This window comes from Eptesicus fuscus, chromosome 22 (assembly GCF_027574615.1).
Source record: "Eptesicus fuscus isolate TK198812 chromosome 22, DD_ASM_mEF_20220401, whole genome shotgun sequence".
Lineage (NCBI taxonomy): Eukaryota > Metazoa > Chordata > Mammalia > Chiroptera > Vespertilionidae > Eptesicus > Eptesicus fuscus.
The window spans coordinates 13,399,759-13,419,711 of record NC_072494.1 but is presented as its reverse complement, the minus strand read 5'-3'; the positions used below and the strand labels follow the sequence as shown (position 1 = coordinate 13,419,711).

The 19,953-nt window shown below is 51.1% G+C and overlaps 2 protein-coding genes across 3 annotated transcripts; both read left to right on the top strand.

Moving 5' to 3' along the window:
- The first annotated feature begins 7,775 nt into the window (after nucleotides 1-7,775).
- Nucleotides 7,776-10,642, top strand: LOC129147895 (protein S100-A7-like). Of its 2 annotated transcripts, none has more exons than XM_054711671.1 (3): nucleotides 7,776-7,825; nucleotides 9,347-9,504; nucleotides 10,412-10,642. In XM_054711671.1, the coding sequence occupies exons 1-3, from the start codon at nucleotides 7,819-7,821 to the stop codon at nucleotides 10,574-10,576; spliced, it is 330 nt and encodes a 109-aa protein (XP_054567646.1). In that variant the 5' UTR covers nucleotides 7,776-7,818; the 3' UTR covers nucleotides 10,577-10,642. The 2 variants fall into 2 exon arrangements, with proteins under 2 accessions (XP_054567646.1, XP_054567647.1); XM_054711672.1 differs by lacking the exon at nucleotides 7,776-7,825 and adding an exon at nucleotides 8,171-8,235.
- Nucleotides 10,643-15,269: 4,627 nt separating this feature from the next.
- Nucleotides 15,270-16,989, top strand: LOC129147907 (protein S100-A15A-like). The gene is made up of 2 exons (XM_054711756.1): nucleotides 15,270-15,828; nucleotides 16,356-16,989. Exons 1-2 carry the CDS (start codon nucleotides 15,679-15,681, stop codon nucleotides 16,470-16,472), a joined length of 267 nt encoding a protein of 88 aa, XP_054567731.1. The 5' UTR covers nucleotides 15,270-15,678; the 3' UTR covers nucleotides 16,473-16,989.
- Nucleotides 16,990-19,953: the final 2,964 nt, after the last annotated feature.

The following is a 19,953-nucleotide window of genomic DNA, read 5'->3' as shown; positions in this document are numbered from 1 at the left end:
GTCATATTGACATTCCTCCTAAAACCTTATGAGATGGTGCTCTTACCCTCATGTTGAGGACGGGGAATTGAGGGATTAAAAGATAAGCAAAGTTCCCATGTGTATAAGGCTAATAGCATGCTCAAGATGTGATCCCAATAAAGCCTGATTCAAACCTCCCTCCTAACCCCACTACTAGACCTCTGGGGTCACTGCAGGGCCTGTGAACTCAAAGTCCAGGGTCACCTCACTCCAATCTTCACGTTGAATCCTCATTGGAGGGGTAGAAGGCAAACAGTTGGCATGACCCACAGTGACAGACCAGAAAACACAGAGAGAGTAGTGGCTCAGCATGTCACCTGCAGGTGAGGGAAGACAGGAGGTCAAAGCTCTCTCTGAGTCCTGGCGTTAGCCCCACACTCTAGAAATTCACTTAGTAGCTCCAGGGCCCACCGGGACCCACCAAGGAAGCCACTGTCTGAACTCAGGGAGGGTGACCACCATGAAATGAGCCAGCAGGAGATTGCGCAAAGTTGCCTCCCCTCCTATGATGATGCCTTCCTATAAATTCTTCAGTGATGTTTCTCCTTCCCTTATGCAAAACAGTCTGCTTAGGAGTCAGTGGCTCATGCCCTGAGGTCTGCTATGTCCCAACCTGCTGTGGAAAATCTAGTTCAGGAGCGGGAAACAGCTTGGAGGTCAGGATGAAACCGGGGGACCTCTGGGGACATACCATGCTGATTCACTGAAGAGTCCTTGTTCCTGCTCTCTGCTCCCCTTAGAACATCCTCCCATGGAGTAAGGGGACTGCTCAGGCATTGGACACCCTGGGACCAGGCCCACCGCTGAGCTCCTAGGTCAGGCCCCCCAATGCACTGGGCCTCCATGCTTCAGCCTGGCCTTTCTGTCCCCAGTTATGTCCATATTTGCATCAGCACCAGACCTCTCTGGTTCACTCATTTAATTTATTCTCACCTCCACTCAAAGCCTCCCAGGAAGGATACACAGAAAACCTGGAGCACGAACTGCCTTCGGGCAGGGGAACTGAGATGGCATGCCCACTTTGGCCCTGGTGTAGCTTTTGAAATTTGAACAAGGTCAAGATACTTTAAATTAGTTTTTAATTATTTTAAGTTTTGCTTTGTTCAATCCTGGCCTCACTTTCAGAGTCTGAACCATGTATAGTCCTCAGCTTCCGGAATCTAAACATCGTTGATCTGTTGCAAGGTCTCTCTGTTATTTTACTTATATACTTATTTTTCCTTAATTTTCATTACTATTCAATTTCCCCAAAAATTCCAAAAAAAAAAGAAATATATGTTTTCTGTTTATTTTTATGAATACTTATTATTTTGGCCTATGTTCTATATATGTCCTTTATTTGATATAGATCAATCATACAGAAAAATACAATAAACTACAATATACAGCCCAATGAATTATTTCTAACTCCTGTGACTGCCACCCAGGTCAACATATAAAATATTGCCACCACCCCTACCAGTCACTGCCCCTTTCCTTTCTTCCCCAAAACCATCATCTGGACTTTTATGATAAGGCTCTCTCATTGTTTCATTTGTATTTTACCAATTAAGCAAATTTACTTGAAGGGAAACATATCCTGTATATTCTTCTGTGTCTGCCTTAGTTTGCCCAGTATTACATTTATAAGCTATATCCATGTAGTACTGTTTGTTCATCATTGTATGCTATATATCTTGGTATGAATATCACATCATTTTCTATAATTCTGCTTTAGATATCACATGCCCTCCATTTCCTTTTGTATGGTTTCCAGCTCAGGTGACCAGGGATTTTGACCTCTGACCTCATGTTCCTAGGGGATCAGCCACCCTGCCTGGTGAGGATGTGGAAAGGGCCCAGGGCAGGCCCTGGTTGTGTAAGTCCTGGGTGTTTAAGGAAGAAGAAGAGGATGAGCCCATGTTTCAGGGACCAACTTCAAAACAGCCCTGTTTATTGTCAGAGACATTAGTGTTTGCAACTATTGTGACTGACAGCCAAGTCCCACCCCAGCATCTCCCTTATCACTCACCACCGAAAGGCTGTAAAAATCTTCCAATCCCTGAGCCAATAGTCCTTTGGCAACATGGTCTACACATCCAGGTCATCACTTGGAACCATCTCGCAAGCATTTACTGTTTATCCTGAGCCGCTCTTTCATTCATCCCAATGGACTCTGGACCCCAGCTGTCCTTGGCTGTTTGGAGCTGAGACCTGGACCATTTGTTCAAGGTACAAAGTTTAAGGAGAACCCACTGAGCACCACTCACTGTGCTTTAGGATGAACATATGGCAAGAGAAAATTTTAAAGAATTTATCTCCCTTCAATGCTCACACTTTAGAAGTGAAGACAAAAAGAATAAAATAGAAACTGTGGATGCTGGAGATGTACAATGACACACTCTATAACTCAAGAAGAGAGGGGTAACTTTCTGGGGAGGAGAGGTGGACCGAGATACCTTAGATGTGGCATTTGAGTGAATGTCAACACCTAGTGTTCAAGCAAGCAAACCAGGGAAAGAGATTCCAGACCATGACATGTGAGCAAAACTACAGCGCAGCACAGACATGACATCAGGAGGACAGAAACAAGTCTAGAGCCAAGAGTGTTGGAAGTGAGAGGTTTGGGACAGGCACCAACTATGTCCAACCCAGTACCAACCCCTCTTCCGAACTAACAGAGCCCAGTTTTGCTTGGGGTTGGAGTGCCCAGTACCTCCATGTATGTGGAGTCTTGTCTAAGCCATTCGGAGAGTCCTGTCCCTGCTTTCCCTATGCTCCTTGCAAACAAGAGTGAACATGTGTCCCATCAGTTCTGCTCAATGAAACTGAGTGATGCTGGGCCAGGCTTCTGGGGCTCTGCTTTTCTGACAGAAGGGGACAGGGAGAGCTGGCCCTGCCCTGCCTCAACCCATGCCTGGGTTGCTGGTCCTGGTCACAGGCAGTCATCAAAAAATACTTACCCAAGTGAGTTGAAGAGTTACAGCTTCATACAAACCTCCAAATGAATGATTTTAGAAGCTTTAGTCATAATTGCCCCAACTGGAAGTAACAAGATGTCTTTCAAAAGGTGAATGAGTAAACAAACTGTGGTACAGCCATACAGTGGAATGTTATCCAGCAAGAAAAAGAATTGAGCTATCAAGCCACAGGAAGACATGGAGGAAACTACAAGGATAGTGCTGAGTGAAGGAAGCCATTCTGAAACAGCCACATACTGTATGGTTTCAAATATATGATGTTATAGAAAAAGCAAAACCATATTGACAATAAAAATATCAGTAAACATCAAGATTCAGGATAGGAGGGGATGGCTGGATAGGTGGGGCACCGGTGATGTTTAAGGCAATGAAACTACTTTGCATGATACTGTAATGATGAATATGTGGCATTACACATTTGTCAAAAACCACAGAATTTCACAATATGAACTGAACCCTAGTTAAACCATGGACTTTAGTTCATAATAATGTATCAACATTGGTTCACAAATTACAACAAATGTTCCACACTAATTAACATGTTAATAAACAGGGGACACGGTGGGGAGAGGGGGTATATAGGAAGTAAACTCTCTGTTCCAAAATTTTCTGCCAATCTAAAACTGTTCTACAAATTAGAGTATATTAATAATAAAAATAATAAGATCATGTTTCTTTTTATTGTAAGCCAAGTTTGAATGAAACAAATAGCCCTCAAGAGTTTTCTAGGAGTTCCCTCCTGACCTATGATGCTGGGTTTATGAGCAAGCATTCTATTTTCTTCTTTTCTATATTTTTCTGGAGCTCTCTTACAATATTATCTAAAAGCTAGCTAATCAATTGAATCTGTTGTTTGAGAACTAAGTCTCTGAATGTAAACTTATTAGCATTTTAGATTTTCTGTCCAACAGGAAATTACTTAACCAATTTATTTTATTTATTTATTTTTAAAAATATATTTTTATTGATTTCAGAGAGGAAGGGAGAGTGAGAGAGAGATAGAAACATCAATGATGAGAGAGAATAATTCATCAGCTGCCTCCTGCATGCCCCACACTGGGGATTAAGCCCGAAACCTGAGCATGTACCCTGATCATGAATCAACCGTGACCTCCTGGTTCATAGGTCGATGCTCAGCCACTGAGCCATGCTAGCTGGGCCCAATTTATTTTAATTCCTTGGCCTATCCATCTCTCCTCCCCAGAAAGTTACCCCTCTCTTCTTGGGTTATAGAGTGTGTCACTGTACATCTCCAGCATCCACAGTTTCTATTTTATTCTTTTTGTCTTCACTTCTTTTTTTTTTATTATTATTTTTTTTTTATTTTTATTTTTTTTTTTAAATTTCTTTATTGATTAAGGTGTCACATATTTGTCTTCATCCCCCCATTCCCATCCCACACCCCTCCCCACGGATGCCCCAACACCCTGTTGAACTTAACCGTTGGATAGGCTCATATGCATGCACACAAGTCCTTTGGTTGATCTCTTCCTCCTCCCCCCAACCTCCCCTATCCTCCCTCTGAGGCCCGATAGTCCGATCGATGCCTCCTTGTTTCTGGTTCTGTTCTTGTTCATCAGTCTATGTTGTTCATCATTTCCCCTAGATGAGCGAGATCATGTGTCACTAGAGATATACTTATAAGAACTGAATGTGAGACGAGCAATAATAGCTATGCTGACAGGCAAATGAATCAGTCTGTAGTGAGTTTCTTTCTGGACCAACAGTTCTTTAGCGATGCAATTTCAATGTCCACCAGTTCTTTATGTGTACATGTCAGCACTGACCCCTCAGCTCTGGATGGTGGACAAATGGTGGTAACGGAGGTCCGACTCCCTCTGGTTTGGTCTCGGCCGGACCCAGGAACATGGCTTCACCCAGACTCAGGGGCACGTGGCCTGACCCAGACCCAGGGGCGCGTGGCCTCTCCCAGACCCAGTGTCTTCACTTCTAAAGTGTGAGCATTGAAGGGAGATAAATTCTTTAAAAATTTCCCTTGCCATATGTTCATCCTAAAGCACAGTGAGTGGTGCTCAGTGGGTTCTCCTTAAACTTTGTACCTTGAACAAATGGTCCAGGTCTCAGCTCCAAACAGCCAAGGACAGCTGGGGTCCAGAGTCCATTGGGATGAATGAAAGAGAGGCTCAGGATAAACAGTAAATGCTTGCGAGATGGTTCCAAGTGATGACCTGGATGTGTAGACCATGTTGCCAAAGGACTACTGGCTCAGGGATTGGAAGATTTTTACAGCCTTTCGGTGGTGAGTGATAAGGGAGATGCTGGGGTGGGACTTGGCTGTCAGTCACAATAGTTGCAAACACTAATGTCTCTGACAATAAACAGGGCTGTTTTGAAGTTGGTCCCTGAAACATGGGCTCATCCCCTTCTTCTTCCTTAAACACCCAGGACTTACACAACCAGGGCCTGCCCTGGGCCCTTTCCACATCCTCACCAGACAGGGTGGCTGATCCCCACGGGAACATGAGGTCAGAGGTCAAAATCCCTGATCACCTGAGCTGGAAACCATTCAAAAAGAAGACAAAGTGATGGGCATGTGGTATCTAAAGCAGAATTATAAAAAAATTATGTCACAGTCATATAAAGATATATATAGTACACTAGTACAATGAAGAACACACACAGTACAACATATAGCTTATAAATGTAATTCTGAGAAAAATAAAGCAGATACAGAAGAATGCATAGAATATGTTTCCCTTCAAGTAAAATTTGAAAGCGGGGGAAATGGCAGTGTTCAGGACTGTATGGTTAGGTGGTAAAATAAAGATGAAACAGAGAGAGGGTCTCATCATAAAAGTTCAGATGATGGTTTTGGAGAAGAGAGAAAGCAGGCTGGTGTGGGCGGTGGCAACGTTTTATTCATTGACGTGGGGACAGTCACAAGTGTAAGAGATTCATTAGACTGTGTATTGTAGTTTGTTGTGCTTTTCTGCATAATTAATCTATATTTTTTTAAAAAAACATGGATTGAACACGGGCCAAAATAACTATTTACATTGGTGAGCATGCATAAAAATAAACAGAAAACATTTTTCTTTTTGGCTTTTTTTGGGGGAAATTGAATGGTAATGAAGATTAAAGGAAAATAAGTATATAAGTAAAATAAGATACCTTGCAACAGATTAATGTTGTTTAGATTCCGGAAGCCAAGGACTATACATAGTTCAGACTCTGAAAGTGAGGCCAAGATTGAACAAAGCAAAACTTAAATATAAAAATTAAAAATGGATTTTCAGTATCTTGACATTGTTCAGATTTCAAAAGCTATACCAGGGCGAGTGTGGGAACGACATTTCAGTTCCTCTGCCCCAAGTCACCCCCTGCTCCAGGTTTCCTGTGTGTCCTTCACAGCAGGCGTTTAGTGGCGGTGAGAACACAGTACATAAGTGAACCAGAGAGGGCTGGTGCTGGTGCAAATGTGGACATAACTGGGGACAGGAGGGCCAGGTGTGGAAGCCCAATGCATTGGGGGTGGGCGGGGGCAGGAGGCTGACCCAGGCTCAGCGGTGAGCCTGGTCCCAGGGTGCCCACTGCCTGAGCAGTCTCATCACTCATGGGAGGATGTTCTAAGGGGAGCAGAGAGCAGGAACAAGGATTCCTTAGTGAGTCAGCATGGCCGTTCCCCAGAGGTCCCCAGGCCTCATCCGAACCTCTAAGCTCCTGTCTCCTGCACCTGAACTAGATTTTCCACAGCAGGTTGGGACACAGCAGACCCTAGGGCATGGCCACTGACTCCTAAGCAGACTGTCTTGCATAAGGGAAGGAGAAACATCACTGAAGAATTTATAGGAAGGCATCATCATGGGAGGGGAGGCAACTTTGCCCAGTTTCCTGCTGGCTCATTTCATGGTGGTCACCACCCCTGAGTCCAGACAGTGGCTTCCTTGGTGGGCCTGGCAGCCCCTAGAGCTGCAAAGTGAAGTTCAAGAGTGTGGGGCTAACGCCAGGACTCAGAGCTCTGACCTCCTGTCTTCCCTCACCTTCAGGTGATATGCTATGCTCTCTGTGCTACCTGGTCTGTCACTGTGGGTCATGCCACCTCTTTCCCTCCCAGCGCTCCAGTGAGGACCCCACGTGAAGAGGGGAGTGAGGTGACCCTGCCTCCCTCCCCTGGACTTTGAGTTCACAGGCCCTGCAGTGACCCCAGAGGTCTAGTAGTGGGGTTAGGAGGGAGGTTTGGAATCAGGCTTTTCTGGGACCATATCTTGAGCTTGCTGTCTATTAGCCTCGTGCACATAGGAACTTTGCTTACCTCTTACTCCCTCAATTCCCCGTCCTCAACATGAGGGTAACAGCACCATCTCATAAGGTTTTGAAGGTTTAGGAGGAATGTCAATATGACAGGTAAGGTGATGTGTGGTATCATTATGAACTTATTAACCACTGGAGAGAGTTTTGTTAGATGTCAGAACAAACTTGTGGAAGGACTGGGTGATGAGCAAACACAGACCATGCTGCCTTTCAGAGTCCCATCCTCTTTAAGTTCAGAAACCCAGTTTTCTCTACCACAATTCCTGGGCTTTTAAGACACATCCCATTGTCTTCCACACCCCAGCCCTAGGTTTCCTTACCCACAGAACAAGGCTCTAGAATAGTGCTATCCCTTGGGAGTTGCCGGGATTATACAGGAACATGATGAACACACACTCCTAGGTGTGTCCCACCCACCTGAGTGAGGCAATGGTCCAGGAAGCAGAGAAAGAACATGGCCAAAGGGCTCCCAGTGCCTGGGAGGCGCCAGGAGGAGCCTTATAAAGGGACCAGTCTTTGCCCAGATGCACAGCGCACTCATCCTTCTCCTCAGTGACACCTCATCATGTCTGGTAAGTCTGTACCTGTTTGCCAGGGGGTTCATCAGGGGCCAGTGTGTTCTGTGTGCAGGAGCAGGGAAAGCAGTGATGGGAGAGGACTCAGGAGTCTGGATCCAGTCTCTGCTCTGCCTGTTATGGGTCTTTCCAACTTCATCCCACTTGGTCCCGAGGGCCTATGTCCAACAAGATGTCTGTACTGATGCTCCCACTGCTCTTTGGGCTCTTCTGTGGCAACTCTGACATCCCTGGTGGGAGCTAAGTATCGGAACCTTCCTCTCCTCCTTGTCTTCTTTTCTCTCTGGAATCATCTGACTCTCCGGCCACAGACTTTGCATCCCGACCTCTGGGGACAGCGGTGTCTCTCCCAAAGTCTTGAAGATTCTCCTAAACCCAGGCCAGCAATGCCCACTCACCTTGCCCAGGTGAGAAGACCTGCCACTACATGGATCAGGGACCCATCAACTAAGGTTTTGGACCTCATCCCCAGCTGAGGGAATGACCAGTGACCTTCTGTGCACAGGGCTTAGCTCTGGCCTTGGCCAAGTTGACAGAAGGCCTTAGGTGGTTCCACTTAGGGACATAGCAGCAAGGAGATGATGGTAGTTTTTGTTAGATGCCCACATGTGTGCTCCATGCACATTTCTTGGGTGCTGTGGAAAGTCTGGGGTGTGAGGGCTGCACTGTCCCATTTCTCTGCTTGGGGTCCAGACTGTAGGTGGAGGTACCGGCTTTGGGAAGTCAGACCTCTTTCCTTAAATGTGGTCTAGCCTTGGGGTTCCAAATAGCAGGGAGGTACAAAGGTCACCTCAAGGAACCTATCTCCCCAAATACAACCCAAGAGTCTAAAACTGAGGCAGGTATTTCTGATTATTTCAAACATGATGCCAACACTGCTCAGCAGTCCTCCTTTCCCCCTGGTGGGGATGGTCCAGGAAAACTTGCGGGAGCTCAGGACAGGGCTGTATCTCTCTGCTCACACTGACCTTCCTACTGACACTCACCGCTGGGAGCCTCCAGGGCCCATTTCATTTAGAGTTTGCTTCATGTTCACAATGGGCTCCTCAGGGGTCTCGTTCCAAGAGCTGCTCAGGGCGGGTCAGGCCAGACTAGTCAGGAAGTTATTTTGTCCCCATGACTCTAACCCTGACGTTGACCCTGAGGAGTTGGTGTTGATGCTCTTGAAGAGCAGAGTCATCCAAATGCTGTGTTTGGCTCAGGTCCCAACTAAAACGTCAGTCCTTTTCCGTGTGGCTGACCCCTACGCTCTCTGCTTCTGCTCCTGTGGCTCTGTCCACAGTGGGCTTCTGTGTTCTCCTCCATCTCCTCTGGGCCCTGACCTGCACGGGCCAGGCCCCAGCCTTGGTCACACTCTCCTCCTTGTGAGCTTCTCATCCCACCTCCTAGGTGATACAGTTCCTTCTGCTCCACCTGAGCCTCACTTCACTGGATGCCCAGTTCCCACCCCATTGTTCTGACTTAGGGACCCTCACCTGGGGGGAAGGATAACAACGGTCCCGTCTTTCTCTCTGGCAGCTTCCTTGAAAACCAAGATGAGCAACACTCCAGTTGAGAAGTCCGTGATGGACTTGATCGACCTGTTCCACAAATACACCAAACCTGATGACAAGATCGACAAGCAGGGCCTGCTGAAGATGCTGAAGGAGAATTTCCCTAACTTCCTCAAGGCCTGTGTGAGTCTGGGTGACTTCTCAAGGTTGCTTGGGCCCTGGCATGGCAGAGGGTCTTGGACAAGTCAATCCCATTCTCTCATCCTCCATATTCTCATCTGCAAAAAGGCCTAAGAGGACCCTCCTGAGTTATTATCAGGATGAAAGAGATGATACAGGTGGCCAAGTGTAGAGGCATCTGGAGATCAAGGGTGGTTATTAGTTGGTCAAATAGGAGAGTGAAGAGTGGGTCCCCTCCCACTTGTCACTCTCCATCCAGGAGACTGAAGCCCATAGGCTCAGGCTCTGCCTCTAGAAGCCGCCATTAGGTTCTCTGAGATCCAAGGGAAGGCGATAGAAATTCCATGGCTGATAAAATTTAACACCTTTCATTACAATGAAAAGCTCGTTCATAGACCTGATTTAGTCTGACAGTTAGAATATACTGAACTGATTACAAAAAGAGAGGCTACTAGGTGACACAGAGAGTAGGTGAGCGAAAGAGGGCCCTGAGCATGGAAGATTCGGGAAGGCAGATAGGAGACAGGAGAGGAGGGTTCGGAATGAAGAGACAAGGGGTAGGGCCTATCTTTAGTTTCTGGGTAGAACTTAGGTAGATGGGGTCCTGGAAGTGGGTTGGGGAGCAGGTCTGGGTCTAAAGACCACCCACCCACCAGCTCATTGACCAGTGAGGCTCTGGCCAGAGTCTGCCCACCAGCACTAGGTCTCTCTTTCATGCTGATATTTGGTCCAAGGAATCTCCCTCAGTGACCTGCAGGGTAATGCCCACGTCCCCCTCACCCCCAGACACCCTCCACTGGCCCACACCAGCTACACCTGTGCGGCCCCAGGTGCTTCTCCCCCTTCTCTGCCTCCTCCTCCTCCTCTTCCACCCATAACACTTTTGGGACTGAATTTGTCTTTTCCACAGGACAAAAGGGGCAAAGATTTCTTGGCCCATATCTTTGAGGACCATGACAAGAATAAGGATAAGAAGATCGAGTTTTCCGAGTTCCTGTCGGTGTTGGGAGTCATAGCCACGGACTACCACGATCATAGCCACGGAGCCCCGCTCTGTTCTGGAGGAGGACAGTGAGCCCAGCCCAGCCTGAGGCCTCCAGAAACCCCAAGAAACAATAAAGTGTCTCTTGCCCAGATACAACCTGTTTCCTGCTTTTCTTTGGCTACTTGTGCTGTCAGAACTGCGCCTTCTTGGTGAATGTAATTGTGGATTCTCCATGGGGGATTACCCAGGAATGTGCCAGGAGGGTGCCCTCCCTTTGGGCTCCAGCACAACTGACCTCCTCTCTCAGCAGGGCCGCTGTCCACCTCTGCCCCTGCTCCCTAGCGCAGCCAGCGTGCCAGGTCCCGGGGGCAGCAGTGCAGAGCATTCTGCTGGCCTCAGCCATGCTTTTCCTTCTCAAGCTCGATCAGCATCTGGGGATCCAGGAACTGCAGGGAGCAGGAGCCGAGGGAGGTGTGAACACGGTGCCTCCAGCCCCCGCCCTCCTGCCCAGCACGACCCCAGGGACATAGGGGAGATGGCACCACTGAAATAGGCATTGGGTGGAGGGCTTTGGGGGCACATGGGCACTGGTCACTGTGCATGGCACACTCAGCAGTGCCCAGAGGACTGGGCCCCTTATCCTGTGTCCTGGGCTTCTGGACTGTGCCTGTCCCTGTGCGTGTGCGTGTGTGTGTGTGTGTGTGCGCGTGTGCGTGCGTGTGTGTGTGTGTGTGTGTGTTAGCCTGTGTGGGTGTCCCTACGGAGGTGAGAGCCATCCTGTCTGCTGAGCTGATCCTCACAATGGTTTGCTAAATGCAGGCGCTGGGTGTCTGGGGAGAGCACAGAGTGATGGGTGATCCAGGAAGAGGAGTAAAGCTGGTGCTGGAGTCCAGAGAATGGGCAGGTAGTGAGAAGCAGGACTGAAGAGGAGCGGGGAGGAGAGGGCAGGGATCGATGAGCAGAAAGCTCATGCGGAGTCATCAGTGACAGTCCACTCCGCTAGCCGTGGAAAGAGGCGTGCCATCACCCACACAGGGCCCTTCCCATCTGCCTCTGTCCTTCCTGTACCTACAGAACCAGCTCAGACCTGGAGCACTGCACCCAGCTGCTCCTTTCAGAGCTGGAGCGCCGTGAGCCCGCAGAGGCAGAGGCAGAGAGTGAGGAGGACTGGGGTGGGTGATGTGGGTGTGTGGGGAGGAGATGGGGCTCGGCCACACAGAGAAGAGCTGTTAGAGGCCAGGGGCAGAGCCGGCGCAGATCACCATCCCCATGGCCTGCAGTCCGGGAAGACTTCCTGGGGTGGGCTCTTGAGTGGGGACTCCATCGATGGGTAGGAGAGAGTTTCTGTCTCTAGAAGGCACACCGAGGCAGTCATGGTGATAACATGTTCTCTTCTGGGATCCACAGAACCAGCTCCAGAGCAAGAGCAAAAAAGACCTCAAGAGGCAACGCCGCCTCCAGTGGCCTCTCGAGAGCCAGAGCAGGCTCCGGCACAGCCTTCCCTGACCTCCAAGAGGCAGAAGAGCCACCTGCAGCTCCTGCGAGGCCTGTGGTCCCCGGTCCTGGGCCGCAGCGTGGCAGCTGCCACGGCAGAGAGGGCTTCCTCTTGATATGCAGTTTTTAAATATCTGTGTTTTTCTTATATTTGCTTAAAATTTTACTGTAGTTTTTGTACCATGCAGTTAAAGTAAAGTGTATTTTAAATGAAATATAATAAAATGTTAATAAATTTTAATTTAAATAAAATATTTGTCTATGATCCTTCAAAATGTGCATGCCAGTGACACTGAGTACATTCACAATTTTCCACAACCACCACATCACATCACCACCTCTCTCTAGTTCCAGAGCCTCTGCATGTGGCTGTGGGAGGTGGCTGGCAGGGGAACAGGGTGGCTCAGGCAGGGGAAGTGGTGGAAATTCATTTCTATCCTTCCCCCTAGCACGTGGCACACATGGCAACATTTGGAAGAAATGTCAGTGTTCAGCAAGAATTAACCTTGAATCGTATGAACCTAACATAACTTAAATGGCAACTGGTAATGGATTAAAGAGCAATTAAAAATCAGGCTACATTGACTTAGTGTGTGACAGATGTCCACAGCATCTACACTAATAAAAGAGTAACATGCTAATTGACTGTACCTTTGTGACGTCCACCAGCCAATCAGGAGTGCCATTACCGCACAGGATTGCAGATGGGTGGGAGGTGAGAGACAAGGTGCTGCTGAAGGACCTGTGAGGAGTCACAAATTAACAAAGGGTTAATTTGCATATGCAGGCACTGAGCTGCGGGGTGGGGTGGGGGGGAAGGGGGGGTTGCAGGCATTCTGCACCACCCCAGCGGCTCCGGGCCTCTGGTCAGTGTGGGAAGGCAGAAAGGCGGCTCCAGCCAGAGCAAAGGCGGTGTGGGCAGCCAGGGGAAGGAAGGGCCATTCTTGCAGGAATCTTCGTGCAGCAGGCCTCTAGTAGTATTAATGAGAAGACTAGTTACAGCACAGCTGTAAGGAGATCATCACTGTGTATTGAGATGGTGTGTGTGTGGGATTTGTTTTTGTCCCAGATTGAAAAAAAGGCAGGGTGAAGGGGGTACAATATGAAACCTCTACCCCCAACAAGCTCTGTGTCTAAAATGAATTATTTTTTAAGTGATAAATTATTATCTTTAAATTGCCCAAGGTCATATTGGCACACCAAATTTCTTAATTAGGTGGCTTCTAGGTTTTTATTTTTAAACAGTTTCTTTTTTAAAAAAATATATTTTTTTATTAATTTCTTATAGAGAGGAAGGGAGAGAGATAGTTAGAAACATCGATCAGCTGCCTCCTGCACACCCCCTACTGGGGATGTGCCCGAAACCAAGGTACACGCCCCCAACCGGAATTGAACCCAGGACCTTTCAGTCCGCAGGCCGACGCTCTAGCCACTGAGCCAAACCAGTTTCAGCTAGGTTTTTATTTTTGCTATTTGGCTATAGACATTGCTGTGGTAAACACCTACTTATTGCTTTTTCTTACCAGACTTATTGCTGTTTAATTACTTTCCTGGGACGAATTCCCAGGGGAATGATGGCTGAATCTAAGGTTTTCTTTCTTTTTTTTAAAATTTTTTAATTTCTTTATTGATTAAGGTGTCACATATTTGTCCTCATCCCCCCATTCCCATCCCCCACCCCTCCCCATGGATGCCCCCACCCTCCTGTTGTCCCCAACCATTGGTTAGGCTTGTATGCATGCACACAAGTCCTTTGGTTGATCTCTCCCCCATACCCCTACCCTTCCCTACCCTCCCTCTGAGGCCCGACAGTCCGATCGATGCCTCCTTGTTTCTGGGTCTGTTCTTGTTCATCAGTCTATGTTGTTCATCATTTCCCCTAGATGAGTGAGATCATGTGTTACTAGAAATATACTTATAAGAACCGAATGTGAGACAAGCAATAATAGTTATGCTGACAGGCAAATGAATCAGTCTGTAGTAAGTATCTTTCTGGACCAACAGTTCTTTTGAGACCCGATTTCAATGTCCACCAGTTCCTTATGTGTACATATCGGCACTGACTTTTCAGCTCTGGATGGTGGACAAATAGTGGTAATGCAGGTCCGACTCCCTCTGGTTTGGTCTCGCCCGGACCCAGGGGCGCGGCTTCACCCGGACTCAGGGGCGCGTGGCCTCACCCGGACCTGGGACCCAGCATCACCCGGGCCCCGGGGCGCGTGGCCTCACCTGGACCCAGGTGTGTTCGGCCTCACCCGGTCCCAGGATCCAGCCTCACCCGGACCCAGGGGCGTGTGGCCTCACCCGGACCCAGGGGCGTGTGGCCTCACCCGGACCCAGGGGCGCAGCCTCACCCGGACCTGGGATCCAGCCTCACCCAGACCCAGGGGCGCGTGGCCTCTCCTGGACCCAGGGGCACGGCCTCACCTGGACCTGGAACCCAGCCTCACCCGGATCCAGCTGAATCTAAGGTTTTCAATAAATTCTCTGTGACTCTAGCTTGGCATTGCAAATTGTTTTACCTCTTAGACACGTGGGCCATTTTCATTTTATTTTAGTGTATTGATGAACCACTTATTTGCCGAGGAAATCATTATGTTGGGTAGATGAAGGCTCACCCTGTGAACTGGAAGAAGTTTGGCTTCAGTATTCACCTGCTTCTCTCAAACCTTCAGAAATGTGGAGGCTTAATCTCGGGTTCAATAACCTGCCCTTTGGCGCCCCCCAGGGAGAGAAGGGCTGGCTGGCTGGCAGAAAGCTGGAGATGGGGGAGGAGTTCACCTGCCACTCAGAGGCCCAGGTGGTAGCTGTATGGAGGCCAACCACGCCTTGGACCACGCGGCTCCCTCCGTCTGGAGTGCTGGCCCTCCACGCTTCTCCTCGCAGCAGCATCTTTTCTTCAATCACCTAAACGCTGCCTCCTGAGGAAGGCTTCTTCAGCTCCCCAGGCAGACGGTGTCCCTTCCTGGGTGCCCCGTTTGTGCCACTAAATTAGCAGTGTTCACAGTGTGACTGTCCCCTCCGCTCGTTCCCGCCCTGTGAGCTGGCTGCGTGTCTTACTCATGTGGCCTGGAGAGTCCTGGCACACGGCAGGGCCTTGAGAAATAGTTGTCGGGTGAGTGAATGTCCTTCATGACTGTGGAGTCTGGGGGTTCACTAACTGAGGTAGGACATGCAAGGGAGGTGTACTGGAGTTGTGGGTGTGGCCCCACCCAAGCCCTGGAGCTGGGAGGGTGAGCTGGGAGGGTGAGCTGGGAGGGTGAGCTGGGAGGGTGAGCTGGGAGGGTGAGCTGGGAGGGTGAGCTGGGAGGCAGGGAGGTGGATGACCTTGTGACCTTGTGTGGGTCTGAGATGCTTCAGATCAGGCTCTGAGGGCAGGTGGGTCCCTGAAACTGGCTGAGTTCATCTTAGGGAGCAAGTGCGTGTGATGTCATCTCAGGAATGCAGTGAGGCTCAGCTGTGCTGTCGAAGGACCCGTGAGGCGTCACAACACTGGCCGCCATAATTGGAGGCCCCGAGGATGGGCAGGGAGGGGCCCTGAGACCAGGCCGGCAGGAAGCAAAGGGCAGAGGCGGCTTGGGCTGGCCCAGAGGAGGTGCTGCTCTCTCTTCCCAGCTTCTCCACTGTCCCCAGCTGCTCCACCTCCACATCTCTGGACTTGGCCCTTGTCCCGCTGCCATCAGAGGGGCCCCGCTGCCATGACGGACACGCCAGTCGAGGAATCCCTCTTCCAAATCATCCACAGCTACCACCAGTACGCGGCCCGGGAGGGGGACGTGGAGACCCTGTCCCTGGAGGAGCTGAAGGCCCTGCTCATGGACAACGTGCCCCGCTTCATGGAGAGCCTGGTGCGCGGGCCTGGGGGCAGGTGGGGGGCAGTAGAGGGTGGGTTGTGGGGTTTGACGTGAGGGTTTTGTACAGGGAGCATCTCCCAGGAGCACTGGAACTTAGGGGAAGGGAGGGGAGTGCTGAGGCAGGATCAGCGGCCACGGGGAGGACGGCCCTGGCGGCTTTTCCTCCTGAAACTCCCTGCCTGGCCCCGCTCCAGCCCCGCTCCAGCCCAAGCATCACTGACCCCTGCAACTCCATCCCAACCCCAAAGCCGTGTGGTGCTCTGCTTGTTTTGCTTCCCCTGCCCCTAGGCCCTGCCCCACCTTCTCCTGGGGTCTAGCACAGCCTCCTCCTGCCCACCCACATGCTGGGGAGGATAGTCGGGTTAAAGGGAAGCCAGGAGGGACTAGGTGTGGGCAGGTAGGACATGGAGCTTCCCCTCCCCCTCTAGTCCCAGGCCGAGTCTCAGACCAGCCTAGGGGCCCAGCCCCGAATCTAGGCTGCTCAGCCACCTGCTCAGGCCTGGAATCTTCTCTGCCTTCAGGACCAGCCATGTGATTACCCGGCTCCCTGGGGACTGCAAGGCCAACCCGAGTGTCTGCCCTCGGTGCCATGCCCCCGGGGTGACCCAAGGCTGCTGCATCCAGGACAAGCACCCTAGTCCCTGCAGGTCTCCCTGGCCTCCCTTTTGGGAACATCAGAGGAGAGTCTTGTCCTGGGCTTATTGGAGCGCAGCCACCAGGTCACAGAGGGGGGACTGGGTGACTCTGATGAGTCCCCTGTTTCTAGGGAAACCTTGCCACCTGGGCACGGGGCCCACAGGGCAGGCCCCTGGGCACAGGGCGGAGATGGCAGCCTGGCCAGGTGGGCTGCGTGAGGGAAGCCTGGGAGAGCTGCCCGGGCAGGAAGCCCGTGCACTGTCGGGTCAGCCAGCCCTGTGGCGGGGCTCCCTCACCTTCGCCTGTCCCGTCTCCTCCTGCACTCTGACCTTGACTTCCTCCCTGCCGTCCCTTCCACCTCGAATGCTCCTTTGCTCTCCTACGCCACCCCCAGGCCTTAGCCCTCAGGGCCACTGCTCTGGGACATCCGGACAGTCCCGGGGCCCATGGCGTTGGCCTTCCCCCACCCCGCCCTTTCCTTAGGACACAGGCCAGTTGCCATGAACAATCCTGGGCAGATGGCACCCCCTGCGGAAATCTGACCCCAGCGTGCGGGTTCGCCCCTCCCAGCGCTTCACCATCTCCCAGGCTCCCCCGTTTCGTGACCCAAGTGTGCGGACCACTCCGCCTCCTCCTGTCTAGAAGGTGCCAAACCTGTCCTCTCCCCACAGCGCAGGTGGCCCCACGAGGACTCCCACAGTCACCACAAACGCCCCCCGGTGCGTGGCGCTGGGAAAGCGTGACAGACGTGTCCCCAGGACCTCCCACTCCACCGTCCTTCTCCGTCCAGGTCCGAGGGAGGCACCCCTTCTTGGAAAGGTGAGGCCCGAGCCCTGCCTTTGCCTGGAGGCTCCCGGCTCCCGGTTCCCTTTCCAGCGCGCCCTTTCCCTGCCCGGAGAGCCAGCTGCTTCTCTCGCACCCACTTCCCTTCTCCCTCCTCCTCTTCCAGCCCAGCTGTGCTCCCGGGGACTGACACACACACACACACACACACAGACACACACACACACAGACACACACAGACACACACACAGACACACACACACACACAGACACACACACAGACACACACACACACAGACACACACATACAGACACACACACACACAGACACACGCACAGAGACACACACACAGAGAGACACACACACAGACACACACACACACACAGACACACACACACAGAGACACAGACAGACACACACACAGACACACAGACACACACACACAGACACACAGACACACACACACAGTCACACACACAGACACACACACAGAGACACACAGACACACACACACAGACACACAGACACACACACAGACACACACACAGAGACACACACAGAGACACACACAGACACACACACAGACACACACACAGACACACACACAGACACACACACACACACACACACACACAGAGACACACATAGACACACAGACACACTCACACACAGACAGACACTCACACAGACACACACACAGACACACACACACACAGACACACAGACAGACACACACACAGACACAGACACAGACACACACACAGACACACACACACACACACACAGACACACACATAGAGACACACACAGACACACAGAGACAGACACACACAGACAGACACACACACAGACACACACACACAAACACACACACACACAGACACACAGACACACACACACACACACACACACACACACACACTCCAACCATCGGGTGTGACCCAGCCGCCTCTCTGGTGCTGGAGGAGGAGGGGGATCAGCCTTTCCTCACGGAGGAGAGAGGCCCTGCGGCCGCAGGAGGGCAGCCGGTCCCCTGCTGCTTCTCTGGGCTCAGCCCGTCGAGGCGGCCCGACCCGAATCCTCGCTCCTCCTCCGGGGCCGGGGGCGGAGCCCGCGGCGCGGTCCCGGGACCCGCAGGGCCGTCCACCCCGCGGAGTCCGCTCTTACCAGAGAGACGCCGGTCCGGCCTCCATCCGAAGCCGGGCTCTGCGCGCTGGGCCGCCGAGGAGCCACGTTGCCGTGGGCCGTCCTTCCGTCGGAGGCCCTGGGAGAGGAGAGGCGATGGAGGGGGATGCGCCCTTCCAGGCCGCCCCGTCCGGGGCCGAGGGAAGCAGGGCAGCCCTGACGCCGGCGGCCGCAGAGAGCCGAGGGGCCAGAGCGCCCGGTCTGCACCCGGGTCAGCTGACTGCGGTCCGCGTCCCACCTGTGGCTGCACCTGCCCCGCCCCGCCCCGCCCCCCTTCTCCTCCTCGCCCTCCGACCGCTCTTCCTCAGCCCTCCCCCACCCCCCCTTCTCTCTCCTGGGGCTCCTGGAATCCATCTTCCCTTTGTGCCCTGGGACCCCTCACCCCCACCGCGGGCCTACCCGACGGTCACTGCCTGCGGCCAGGGAAAGGGGTCTGCTGGGTGTGCTCCCCTCCGGCCGCTTCTGGCCGCGCCTTCTGTCTTCAGGCCGAGAGCCAGGAGGACAGCCCACAGGGTCCACGTTCTCCCTCCCCCGCAGGCCTGTCTGATGTACAAAGAACCCCAGAACCCCTTGCCCAGCTGTCTTTCAGCCCACGTGTAGAGTGTGGGTCTTTCTTCCTTGCATTGTCAAATCGAGGGCAAAGGTGTGTGTGTGTGTGTGTGTGTGTGTGTGTGTGTGTGTGTGTACTCAGTCTCAGGGCGTGTGGGTAGTGTGGCTCAAGAGGCTGCTAGCATTTGGTATACACAACTGGTACTGGATAGATTTAATGAGTTATTTTAAAACGAGAAGAAAAAGACAGACCTGTAGAAAAATAACCAAGGTCTTGGGGACAAAAACCTTATAAGAAAGAATCCAAGTGGCTACCCAACATGTAATAGTGCTCAAATCCATTAATAATAGGAGATATTAAAAATGAAACCCCAGTGAGAGAACTTACAGATTGGGGGTGGGGGGCAAATTAAGTGGGAGTAAGGGATGCGATAGAAGGTTATGACCTAGTAAAGCATGGGAGGAGCTGATTGAAAGACTAAGACTGTTTTACTTCTTTATCTGTGTGTAGGTTACACAGCGGTGTACCTTATTTTATAATCATGTTATATTGTACATCTACGTTCTGTGCATTTTAGTTTATGTATATTAAACTTTTTTTTTTCAAACTCTCCTTCCACTCCACAATGAATCTGAGGGCAGAGAGAATGTTGTTGAGATTTCAAAACGTTGTTTCAAGAGAAAGGTGTGCTCGTGACTCTTTACTGCAACCACGGACAGCCCTATGGAGACAAGGCCCATGAGGCTGAGCTGTTAGCATGATGTGAGCTTAAAGAGTGCTCTCTAGGAACCAATACAAGCTAAATTCCTTTATTTGTAGCATCTGAATATTCTGAAAAGGCTATAGGCCAAGCCAACGCTACTCACATCTCTGCTTTGCTTTCTTTCCCGTTGCTTATTTCACAACCCACGGCTCCTCTTTCCTCACTCTCCTTCAAGCTCGCCAATAAAATTCTCCTGCAGCC

Excerpts from the sequence above, each read along its gene's own strand:
- LOC129147895 (XM_054711671.1), top strand. Across the intron at positions 9,505-10,411 it reads CTAACTTCCTCAAGGCCTGT|GACAAAAGGGGCAAAGATTT; the intron begins GTGAGTCTGGGT and ends TCTTTTCCACAG.
- LOC129147907 (XM_054711756.1), top strand. The coding sequence starts at position 15,679 with ATGACGGACACGCCAGTCGAGGAATCCCTCTTCCAAATCATCCACAGC. Across the intron at positions 15,829-16,355 it reads CCCGCTTCATGGAGAGCCTG|GACCAGCCATGTGATTACCC; the intron begins GTGCGCGGGCCT and ends CTCTGCCTTCAG.